This window comes from Siphateles boraxobius, unplaced genomic scaffold (genome assembly GCF_051911475.1).
Source record: "Siphateles boraxobius isolate OS27281-9 unplaced genomic scaffold, OSU_SipBor_1 5, whole genome shotgun sequence".
NCBI lineage: Eukaryota > Metazoa > Chordata > Actinopteri > Cypriniformes > Leuciscidae > Siphateles > Siphateles boraxobius.
In genome coordinates, this window is record NW_027509141.1 from 9,550,177 (window position 1) to 9,563,242 (window position 13,066).

Sequence of the window (13,066 nt, forward strand, 5' to 3'; positions counted from 1 at the left end):
CACTGTCACTGGAACATTGTTGCTTTGCCGCTGCTGTATCAATCGGTGGATTAATGTTACAAACTTTGATACAAACCTGCTCCTCCAGTTTTGTTTGTCACTGCCCGGCACGCCTGCTCTTCCCCTGCATGAGCTCTCTTCCTATCTCCCCTCACAGTGACTGCTACAGAGGTGAGTGTGTTTCTACCCGCTTGCCTTGTTGTGGTCCTCAATCTGTTCAGTGGTTGGCGTACTAAACTGCGCTGATTACATTGCGAACTGGGTTGTTTTGTGAGCCTGGTTGGCTAACATGAAGTATTAGCGTGGTGTTGCTGTGTCACTTGTGGTACTTTACTGTGTCGATGTCATGTTTCCCGCTGGCAGCTCAATTAATGTCCTCGCAGCTCGCCTTATGCCGTGCTTGTGTGTTTTTTGTAACTTGAAAATGGAGCCAGCTTACACCTCTGCTTCTCTCAAACTTTATCGCTACCACGCCCCCCTAGAACCGGCGCTGTATAAACACTGCTGCTCGCTTGGAATTATTCGGCGTCCACGTTGTGTTCATCGCTTCAAAAGACAACCGACTCTTATCTTTGGACATGATGCTCAAATCCCAACTGTTTACACGCCCGATCGTTGCCGACGATACCAGCCAAAGATGAGGGAAATTAACTTTGGCAATCTTCGTCGCCCTCCTAGGCTGCCTCCTCCTGCCTCGTCAGCATGTCAGAACTTTAACATTGGCCACCTAAATGGGCGCTCAATCACAAACAAAACGGCCCTAATAAATGATATCATTGTTGACAAAAAATGTGACTTGTTTTGTCTCTCAGAGACCTGGCAACAACCTAGTGACTGCATTAATTTAAACATGCTAACCCCCCCTGGCTACTGCTACTTATCCAAACCCAGATCTGTAGGGAGAGGGGGTGGGTTGGCTGTAGTGCACCGCTCAGATCTGACTGTTAAAGAACTTAGGCCATTTGAAGTGACATCCTTTGAATATATTGCTGTGAAGGCTGTTTCTACCCCACCCCTTATACTATTGCTGATCTACCGCCCCAATAAACCATCTGTACATTTTCTGTCTGAATTGAATGAACTTCTCACTGTTATTTCATCTCTTTGTTCGGCTATGATTATTTTAGGGGATTTTAACATCCATGTGGATACAAATTGTTCTTACACCTCGGAGTTTAACTCTGTATTGAACTGTTTTCGTTTGACACAGCATGTTGACTTTCCAACTCACACTCATGAGCACACTTTGGATCTGCTCTGCTCTTTTGGTCTGAATGACATCTCGGTCTCGTGTTCCATCTCTGGTGTCTCTGACCTAGCTCATTGAATGCTGCTTTCATATGATCACTCCTCCTCCCTCCTCAGAAAAAACAGCTATTACAAGTCGTAACATTGGGTCAATAGACCACAGCATGTTTGCTGCCTGTATACAGGCCTCGCCACTGTTTGACCTTGAAGAGCTCTCGTCCGCGGATGACTTGGTTGCTTTGTACAATGGCACCCTGACCAGCCTGCTTGATAGCTTAGCCCCACTTAGGACTAGACTTGTATCAGCAAATTGTACATACCCCTGGTTCACCCCTGAGCTCAGGCAACTTAAGGCCGCTGGCCGCCGTCTCGAACAGCTATATAAGAAAACTGGCCTTACAATTCACTCCATGCTTTACACCGAACATACTCAGACGTATAGGGACGCCCTCAATGCTGCCCGCTCAAACTATTATTCATCACTCATAACCTCCTCTATGTCCAGGCCTAAAACCCTGTTCAGGACCTTGGACAAACTCATTAAGGCTCCTGTCACTGCCTGTCCTAAGACCCCTGAGCAGTGCCAGGCCTTCTTACACTTCTTTGATGACAAAATTAGCCAAATTTACCCGTGCTTCAACCCAAATGCTATCTCTATCTCTTCTTCTCCTTCCTCTTTAGGACCTCAGCTTTCCCATTTCACTGCTATAGACTCCCTCACTATCACTGACATCATAATTAAGTCCAACTCCTCATTGTGTCAGCTTGACCCTGTCCCCACCCCTCTACTTAAAGCTTGCATCACATCCTTATCTGAACCCATTGCATTGATTGTAAACACCTGCCTCCACTCTGGTGCTGTGCCTGCTGCCCTCAAGACTGCTGCAGTCACACCCATTCTCTGAATACTGAACTGCAACCCCACATCACTATGTAACTACAGCCCTATCTCCAACCTCCCCTTCCTGGCCAAGGTATTGGAAAGAGTGGTGGCCTCACAACTACACACCTTTCTTAATCACCATGACCTGTATGAGCCTTTTCAATCTGGTTTCCGTTCATGTCACAGTACAGAGACTGCCCTTCTGCGCATCGTTAACGACCTTCTACTGTCTGCTGACTCTGGTTCACTTAACATTCTCATCCTCCTTGACCTTAGTGCTGCCTTCGATACTATCAACCACAATGTTCTAATCACCCCTTCTGTCTGCTATTGGTTTTTCTGGTACAGCCCTCAATTGATTCCAGTCTTACCTCTTCAACAGAAAGCAGTTTGTGACGCTTGGTCCTCATCAGTCTTCCAAGTCCTCTGTCACACGTGGTGTCCCCCAGGGTTCTGTACTTGGGCCCCTCCTCTTTCTCATATACATCCTCCCTATTGGCCCGATTATACGCAGCCACGGTCTTAAATTTCACTGTTATGCAGATGATATCATACTCTATTTGACCACTCACTCTCCCTCTGATCCACCACCGTGCTCCCTCACTGACTGCCTCTCTGACCTAAAATTATGGATGCAAAACAATTTTCTTAAACTCAATACAGATAAAACTGAAATTCTGCTGATTGGCCCTAAAAGCATCCTCTCTAAATCTCCCACTCTCATTCTCAATATTGATGGTTCATCTGTCCAGCCTACCCCTGTTGTCAAAAACCTTGGCATTTTGCTTGACTCCACTCTTAGCTTTGATCCTCATATCAAATCACTCACTAAGACTGCCTTCTTTCACCTCCCCAACATTGCTCGCCTCAAACCCTTCCTCTCTGTTAGTGATGCACACACTTTAGTTAACTGCTTCATTATGTCCCGTCTAGACTACTGCAACTCACTTTTCCTTGGTCTCCCTGTAAAATCACTTCAAAGGTTACAATATATTCAAAACTCAGCAGCCTGGCTCCTCACTCATACCAGACGACCAGCACACATCACCCCTATTCTCTACCAACTCCACTGGCTACCAGTTCCGTCCCGGATCAAATACAAAGTAGTACTACTCACCTTCAAAGCGCTCCATAACCTTTCTCCCCCCTACATCCGCGACCTCCTGATCCCGTACACTCCATCCCGCTCACTCAGATCTTCTGACCAAAATCTCTTGGCTATCCCCCGCTCCAGACTTTCCAACCCGGGGTGGCAGATCCTTCAGTGTCTTGGCCCCCAAACTCTGGAAAAGCCTCCCACAACCTCTTCGTGACTGTCCTTCACTTCCCCTCTCTAAAGCTCATCTCAAGACCTTTTTGTTTAATGATCATTTCTCCACACCAAACTCATAGTTTCATATTGATAACTTGTCTTTGTTGTATTGTTTTGGTTGTTGCTGTTGTGTATACTTTCCTTCCCACTATGTAAAGCGACCTTGGGTTTGAGAAAGGCGCTATATAAAATAAACTTATTATTATTATTATTATTATTATTATTATTATTATATTAATCGGTTTGGTCACTTTGCACAGATCATTCATTCAACTGTAATAAACTGTAGAACTACCTACAGATTCATACCTTTTAAACCAGATTTCCATATCACAATACAATGATTAACATTACTAACTCCAGCTTGCAACTGCTATACAGTTAACCCTATCCAGATTTATTCGCCTACAAACAGTAGGCTATAAGCTAACAATATGTTCTAGCAAATCTCAACTATATATTACGTTAGGTTACCATATGTAAACTATTGCACATCTTTTAACTGCTAAATGTGGAAAATTAGGCATTCAAGTATTATAAACATTCATGAATTTCTGTAAAGCTGGCAATTGAAACAATGTATATTGTGAAAAGCGTTAACTAAATTGACATGACTTCACTTCAGTAATAAGTGCGGTTAATACTAGTAGGCCTAACCAGGAAAATACTGCACACACATTTTTTACAGTGCACCTTGTTCAAATAACAAACACCACTGTTTGCAGATGTAATATTATATTTGACATTTGTAATATGAAGCTGTGGCAGCATTTTTAGGACGTCACGGCAGGTTTATACTATACAAGTGCAAACAATTCTGAAACAATTAAACAATTATTCATCCAATCGGACGACAGAAACCACCCCCTCTGCCACACGTCCACATCCTGCTACTCAGGATATGTTGTGTGTCCGTGCTGGGAGCTCAGCTGTACTTTAAACCTGTGCTGTTTTATTTTTATGCCTCACAGCATCACTAAAATGATTTTCTCAATAGTTATTCTTTTGCTTATTTCTGTCACGTCATCACAAGGTAAGACAAAGTGCATGTAGCTTGTAATTTTCAAGATTTTGCTGTTGATTTAACTTAATATTATAATTTGATATTCAATTAAAAATAACAGGCTTGCATAAGAGAAGTGTTTTATTATGTATTAATTAATTGATAATACAAAATAGAATGTTTTTGTTTCAGTATTCAAATGTGAGTCTTGCAGATAATCCTACATTTGTTTATTTATTATTGTTTAAAAATCAATTTATGATTCTAAGTCAACTAAAGAACACACTCAAACAAAAGAAAGAAAGAAAGAAAGAAAGAAAGAATGAATCATGCTTGGAATAGTTTATCATTAAATATTTGCATTAATTTTTATTTATAATCATATATTAAAAATGTTTTCATTCATTCAAATTCCGTAGAATCAACATAAATATTTAAATTGTGAAAACATGAATTTAATTTAATTTAATTTGGCTAATGGTGCAACAAGCAATATTTAAGTTGGTAAAATGTATGATAGGCCTATTGGTTTACATATAACAAATTGGATTTATTGACGGTTAATATATAAACCTGGATATTGTGTAATTAGAACAGTTTCAGTTTATTAGTACTAGTACATAAATCTCATTCTTGTTTCATTTATGTATGACTGACAAATTGCATCACATTAAATTTATTAGTTAATATTAAAACTGCGTAATCTGAATGGATGGGAACTTTATATGCAATTAAAATATATAAATCTTTAAAATAGGCCTATTTTTGATAGTTGGTTTTAAAAATTGTTGTTTTTTGACATTTAAATCATCAAAATATAAATATAATACAAGGTAGTTTTTCAGATATTATTTACAGAAGCATTTACACTGCTCTTTGCAATACTTGTTTTTGATAAGAATAAAATTAAGCCTCCTTCAGGGTTATACAAAACCTAGATAACACACATACTTACTGTATACAAGGAATAGTTTACCTACAAAATTGCTTTAAGAAATACTATTAAAGATTACTAGTAAAATTTCTGTTACTAATGTTGTTTTTTCCCCAATGTAACACACACAAAAAATAATTGTTACACATATCACAAAATCTCATAAGCATATTACTGGAACACTATCTTCCAAGTCTCCTGAAGCTGTATGATAGCTTTTGTGTTAGAAAGAAACCAAAATTTAACATCCAGTTTCCAAATTTTAATTCTTATACTTGGCAAATGTGGTCACTATGAACTGTTGTTCTATGTCAATTACTGTGCAAATATTCTTCAACAAAGTCTCCTGTTGTATTCCACTGGGGGAAAAAAATGTCTTTGAAACAACATTAGGGCGAGTAAATAACTACTGAATTATCATTTTAGGGTGAACTATTCCATTAACTTGAATCTGAATCTGGCTATTTGATTAGTTTACCTCTCTGCAGAGGCCTTAACCTACACTGAGCAGTTTTATATTTTATACAGAGACAGAGAAAAAACTGATATCTGACATGAATGACCCTGAAGATACTTCTACAACACAACAAATCATCACCACCGTCGACTCAACTGAAACAACATTTTCAGAAAAACGCGCAGTCACAGGTACAAGATTCAACAGAAACACTGGAATAACTGTGATAACTCAAGATCAAGGTCATTTGCGCAGTTTCCAGTGCTGTGGTGTATTAGCGCATCATTTCAGGTTTCATTTTAGGCTCTAGTATACCTCGGTTTTGTATAGGCCGGGACTTCCCTGGTAACAAAGACATAGAAGCATGAATACTTTCTATATTTATGGGAGATAATGGCTTAGGGGATGCTACCACTCGACAGTTTATGTACTTCTTTTTATGGATGCGCCCTTCAATGCATTCCCACGGCATAGCAGAGTGATTATTTGTTCCCCATAATGTCAATCCAAGACTGTACCCATGGTTCACTGAGAAGGGGAACCTGCCTGCATGTCTCCTTCAGACAAAAATATTGCTGACAAATATTCATGCACCCCCTTTATACTCACAAGTATGATGTCATGGACTGCCGTTTGCCAAGGGTTATTGGCATGTGATGTTCTATTAACATGTCACAAATGGTTGCAGTAACATGCATCACAAAAGAGTAATGTATAAAGAAGTAATAAACATAGTCTTTATTAAATCCAACTAAGGAAACACATGACTTAAATACACAAAGAGTGTACTGAATGTAAACAGAAACAGGTGTGTGGAAGTAATTAACAAACAAGGATAGTAACTAGCTAACACAGGCAGGCAGACAGGCAAACAGGGAAACCAAAATACCATGATAATAGCACAGTAGTTCGCCCCTGCCGGAAGGCGCATTCTCGCACCGATGATAGTCAAAAAGAAGAGGGAGGGATGAACCATGATGGCGGTTGGAGGAGCAAGGACGGTAGCAACACGGTGACCCAGAAGGCAGCAAGGAGGATGTCCCACGGCAGAGTCGAAGGGCGGAGAAGCCATGCTGGAGACTAGGCTGTCGATACCAGGGGGATGACGGATGGAGAAGGAGCCGATAGAAGACCTGGGCGTAGGCAAAGAGCCATCGAGACTGGGTGACATGATGTTCCTGAAGGCAGAGACGAAGGCAGAGTGACGACTGTCTGAGGTGGAGCCGGGGTGCCGGAGGGCTGAGGTAGAGCCGATGCAACTGAGGGCCAAGGTGGAGCTGGAGGGAAGGCTGAACCAAATGGAGCCGAAGGTCTGGAGAGACGGAGCACGGAAGTCCGAGGTGCAGGCAGAGCAACGTCTGACCAAGGTGGAGCCGGAGGGACAAAGGAGCCCGGTAGAGCCGTAAGACCGAAGGTTCCAGGTGGAGTGACGGGATTGACGGCTGGAGGCTGGGCGTGAAGCTGGATGGAAACTCTGGAGACATGGAGCTAGGTGGAACCAGCAGAGACACAGGAGACTTGGAGCTGGGCGAAACCAATGGAGACAGGAGACTCGGAGCTGGGTCACGCTTGACAGATCACGCACCTGGTCAGACTCACCGTGAGGGTTGGACTCTGAGGAGATGTATTGCTCAGTCCTTGTTTCTGCCACTGGTTCGTGCATCACGGCAGGCTCTGGCTCTCCGTCTGCGGTGGGCTCAAGCATCATGTCCGTGCAGCCGGGTGATGGTTGGCTGGGGTCAGGGTCCGGGGTGGGGCTGGTGATGTCGTCCTCACAGGAGCAGATGGTGAATGCCGATCTGTCATTCACCAATACCCATTCCACAAATGCAGCAAAATCCTCTGGGACTAGGGTGACCACCCGTCCCGCTTTGCATTGTACCGCACAGAATTTTCACCCCTTGTCCCGCACGTCGCATATTGAGAAAATGTCCCGCATTTTTATCAGTCTGTTGGTTTTTAATTATCATATCAAGAAAACGTGCATCTTTTGCCTTTTTAAGAAAGCATTTTATTTAATCTTTTTGCGGCATAGTTTTTCACCTATATTAAACAGTGCGTCGTCAGAAGTACAACTACAACAGCCGTTTTTAAATCCTATTCAATGCTTGAAAGGACAGGAGTCAACACGGTCACTAGTAGGTTGTGACAGCTGTCAATCAAAATGTGGAGCAGTGATTCGTTCCATGTGTTTCTGTCAGAATACAAATGGAAAATTCGGTAAATTAAATTTTTAAATTTAACAGAATTGATCAACTTGTTGCCTGCTGTGGTTGTTTTAATTCACATCCTTTCTAAAAAATATGAATGTTTTTGGTTTAAAATATTCTTAATATATAAGACTAAATTCATGTTGGTTTATATTTTATTTGTTCATTATTTATTTTGTAGGATTTTAGTTGGACTTGGTAAGAACTGTTTCAAACATAGTTATCTGCATGATGCCTGCTGCCTTTGGACTCAGTCATGTTGAATTTAAATCATGTAAAATAAAGACATGCTATGTTACATTGAGATGTAATGGTGTTTTCTGGAAGGGACTAAATAACAAAGAATTTTTATCAGCTGAAAGGCAGAATACAAATGTTTTTATTAAGTTAGATAAACATTATATAACAGTTTCAAGTTATGTTTTAGTGTTGGTAACATGTCCCACACAAACTTATAATCGTCCCACATTTGGTTTGTTTGATGGTGGTCACCGTATCTGGGACTGTTCACTGGCAGGCATGCTTTGCCTTGGAGACTGGTGTGGTAAAAAAAAAAACACATGAGCGAATGCTCCAGATAGTGAGTTAGGTCTAAAATCTAGATCTAAAAAATGTCCTCCAGGGATCGGTTCTTCTGCTCCAGTCATAGTAGTTGGACTGCGAATGGGTCCATTAATGAGAGGGAGAGGGAAAAAACAAACAAACAAAAAAAAACCTTGCAAAAAGGAAACCACTTCAAGTCTGGTATTCTGTCAATAATGGTTGTAGTAATGCACACTAGAAGTAACTAAGCAACAAATACAGTCTTTTTTAAATCCACAATGGAAAACTCAGGAGATCATAGGAGTAACCACAATCACTTTTAACATTGGACGATACCGGATAAAGGAACTAAGGAAACACAGGGCTTAAATATATGAGGAGAGTAATCAATGTGAACAGAAACAGGTGTGAGGAACTAATTAACAAACAAGGTAAACTAACTAGGGAGCACAGGCAGGCAAACTGGGAAACCAAAACACAGATTGAAACCATTATACAATGCTTTCTGTACACCTAAAGGCTTTGAAAAGATTTAGAAAAGACTTTATAAGATTATCAGCTCACATCTAAAGACTTATGTTCACAGTTTTTAGTCTCAGACTAAAGACTTGCGATAATATCAAACATGTTTGATATGAAAGACTAGAGAAAGACTGGCATAAATCGGGTCGCCGACCGCAGATTATCACCTCACATTTAACGATCGAGAAGACGGGAGCGCACCGAGACTCCAGAAAGATTCCTAAAGACTGCCGGTCTTTAGTCTGGGACTGTGAAAATCATTTGGTGTACACCCGGCATAACACAGAACAAAACAGAAAATAACAGTTACACATTAAGGAAACTAGACATTTTTATGTTCTTGAAATGTTACAAATCGACATTGAGTTGTTATAAAAAATAAGGTGAAAATGTTTCAGGGACATCATAATAACCTTAAAGTCGTCATGAAATCAAAATTGACCCTATTTACTTTGTTAGCGCACATCACTAGTCTTGTGGTGAACAATTAATCTGTGCAAAAAAATATTTTGTTGTGGTAATCTAAACAAGGGATGGAGAGGAGGTGCGCTAAAATAAAACCCTGCCTCTATTCAGTATTCAGTTTCACTTGGATATGTCACAACACTGACGTAAAGTCGGTTGCAAATTCCGGTTCACGGGGACTTTAATAAACGTTCCACAAACATTAAGAAATCTTTTTTTAGACCAGATTTACATATCACAGTACAATGCATTATTAACTTCATATGTATTATTAACACTTTTATACTATCTACAGAGACAGAACCTAACAGTCCAACAACCCAGACACCTGCTGACATGACTTCTGGAGCTACTTCTGAGACACTGACTACAACACAACAAATCACAATTCAACAAACAACAATGGATGTTACAAACAGAACTCAGACAACCACTTCACTATCTACTTGGATGCCCCAGAAATCTCTTCTGACAACGTCCGGATCTGCGATCACCGCCACCACCTCAAAGGAAACATTTTCAGAAAAATCAAACAGCACAGTCACAGGTACAAGATTCAGCAGAAATACTGTATAGACTGAGATAACACAAGATCAAGGTCACTTGCACAGTTTACAGTGCTGTGCTGAATTAGCACATCATTTCAGATTTCATATCGGCTCAAGTATCCACCTTATTCCTGACGAGCTTACTGCGTTTTGAATTATGGGTGGTACTTCCGGTTTGGGGAACTTCCATTCAAAAAGACTGAAACGAATCATTTCAAATCATAAGGTTGCCCTATAGCTTATCTGTCAGTTTGACTCAATGAGCTATCAGTTTTCTTTCATGTTTTATTTAAGAATAACATGAGAATAACGTAACACTTGGTATTTTAACGTGACATGTTATAACAAGAAAATCTATGGCAAGAGCTCTTTTCAGTCACTGCATTCTTTTCCTCATGATTATTTTCTTTTTTCTTTTTGAATTCCGCTGTAATAGTATGAAAAAGGTCAACATATCCTGCACATTTGTGGTCTGTTCTCCCGATTTAATTATATAAATACCATTAATAATTCACTGGAATGCACGAAGAATCTCTTTTTTTCTCCCCAAATCCTCACGTCTCTTTCCAGGTTTGATTTCACAGGTAAATACAATTTATTATCTGTCAAAATGATTGAAATCACTTTGAAATAGTATCACGCAATGCGGAACTATTATTATTAAGGCAGCGTATGTTACATTATACAGATTACCACAATGATATTTAACCGTCCGATTTTGCTGTGGAAAGATGCTTTTACACTTTTAAATGCCCTTTTAATATTCAATGGTTGAAGGGTGAGTAGAATAATGTAATGTCATTGTACACAATTTAAAAAATATATATTATTGCGTCCATTATAGAGCTAGTCTTTCACTGATTGTTTGCAGTTTAACGGAAGTTACACCAATAATTTGCTCAAAGCGTCATGGGGCGTAGGAATAATGTGGATTTGTGGTTTGTTGATTCATATATTAATGTGGTTTATTTATCTCTGTCTTTTGTAGCTCAGGGAGACAGAGAAGGACAAGATGCAGTACATCCAGGGCTCATTGCAGTTCTGTGTATTTTCTGCATTGTGATAGCTGTAGTTGTTGTAGTTGTGATAGTGAAGGCTGTTCGCTCAAGAAGGCCAGATTTCGAGAGGCTTGATGATGTATCAATGGTGAGTCTCAAATGTAGTGGTTCTGTACAAACACCAAAGTTTCCTTATTATTCTGCATTTTCTTCTGACTGTGAATTTTTGGCAGCCCATGGTAAAATGTTTATCACACTAATGGTAAAATTCTCAATATACTATGATTTGAAGTCAGTCTGTCAAACCCAACATTCACAATTTCATGTTTGTTTTAGCCAATGAATTTTAAACCAAATAGTGTGGAATCAAAACTCTTTCTGCAAAATGGGCTCAGATCTTCTTACAAACAATCTTCATAAACTGGACATTATAATGTACATCCCATTGGTGTGTTTGGCACCAATAAATAAATAACAATTTAGTAATTTAGTTTCACACACACACACACACACACACACACACACACACACACACACACACACACACACACACACACACACACACACACACACACACACACACACACACACACACACACACACACACACACACACACACACACACACACACACACACACACACACACACACACACACACACACACACATATATTATAATCATCATTCAAAGTTTGGGGTAGATATTTTTTATGTTTTTGAAAGAAGTGTTTTATGCTCACCAAGGGAGCAATTATTGAATCAAAAAGACAGTAAAAACAGTAATATTTGTGAAATATTTAAAATAGCTGATTTCGGTTTTAATATATTTTAAAAAGTAATTTATTCCTGTGATGTCAAAGCTGTATTTTCAGCATCATTACTTCAGTCACATGACCCTTCAGAAATCAATCTAATACGCTGATTTAGTGCTAAAGAAACATTTCTTAACATTTCTTTTTATTATCAATGTTGAAAACAGTTGCACTGCTTAATAGTTTTGTGGAAACCATGCTAATATATACAGTATGTGTGTGTGTGTGTGTGTGTGTGTGTGTGTGTGTGTGTGTGTGTGTGTGTGTGTGTGTGTGTGTGTGTGTGTGTGTGTGTGTGTGTGTGTGTGTTGTGTGTGTGTGTGTTATATATATATATATATATATATATATATATATATATATATATATATATAACTGACCCCAAACTTTTAAACGGTATGCATATATTTATTAAATATCCTCATGACTTTAAAAACCTTATTAATGTTGGGAGGATATAATACGGTAACTAATTTTGACTTGAATGATTTTATCTTTTTCTTTTAACAGGGCAAGATAAGTGAGGACGCACCATTTGCCCACTACCCTCCAAAATGAACGACAATTTCTCTCAGTAAACTGCATAGTTATGCCTCTAATATTTTTCTTGTTTGTTTTGAAATGAAATGCAACATTTTAATCTATAGACTTGATGTGCAATACCCAGGGAATATGGTAATGATGTGCTTTATTTTTTTTCCTTAAAATGCCACAATCCACAACAAACCTTTAGTCAAATGAAGAAATCAACCTGTTATGTCCTAGATTTTTTATTGTTTTTTTACTTTTTTTTTTTTTATTAAATGCCCTTTGCTAAGTGAATACATGTAATTTTAATGTCAAATGTACATAAGGATAAATGTACTCTGAAGGCCACCTATTGTGTCAAGAAAATTTGTACTGTCAATATTTGTCAGACACTATGATGGGATTGTTACATTTTTCAGCTTGTCCTCCAGATGGCGACCAAATTGCTCGCAAGCTGTTGTGTATAATGTGGTTATAAAGATCTGATCTTTTTTTACTGTAATATTATTTGAGAACTGAGAGTTATTTTTATTTTTTTTGTTTAAAAGTCCAAGTCAAATAACAAATATATTTTAATGGAATTATTGGCAGGGGACCAACTAC

At 39.2% G+C, this 13,066-nt stretch overlaps 1 protein-coding gene across 1 annotated transcript; it reads left to right on the forward strand.

Moving 5' to 3' along the window:
* The first annotated feature begins 4,250 nt into the window (after positions 1 to 4,250).
* Positions 4,251 to 12,829, forward strand: cist1 (colon, intestine and stomach enriched 1). The gene is made up of 5 exons (XM_077202756.1): positions 4,251 to 4,476; positions 5,909 to 6,028; positions 9,873 to 10,124; positions 11,114 to 11,271; positions 12,446 to 12,829. The coding sequence occupies exons 1-5, from the start codon at positions 4,404 to 4,406 to the stop codon at positions 12,491 to 12,493; spliced, it is 651 nt and encodes a 216-aa protein (XP_077058871.1). The 5' UTR covers positions 4,251 to 4,403; the 3' UTR covers positions 12,494 to 12,829.
* The last annotated feature ends 237 nt before the right edge of the window (positions 12,830 to 13,066 follow it).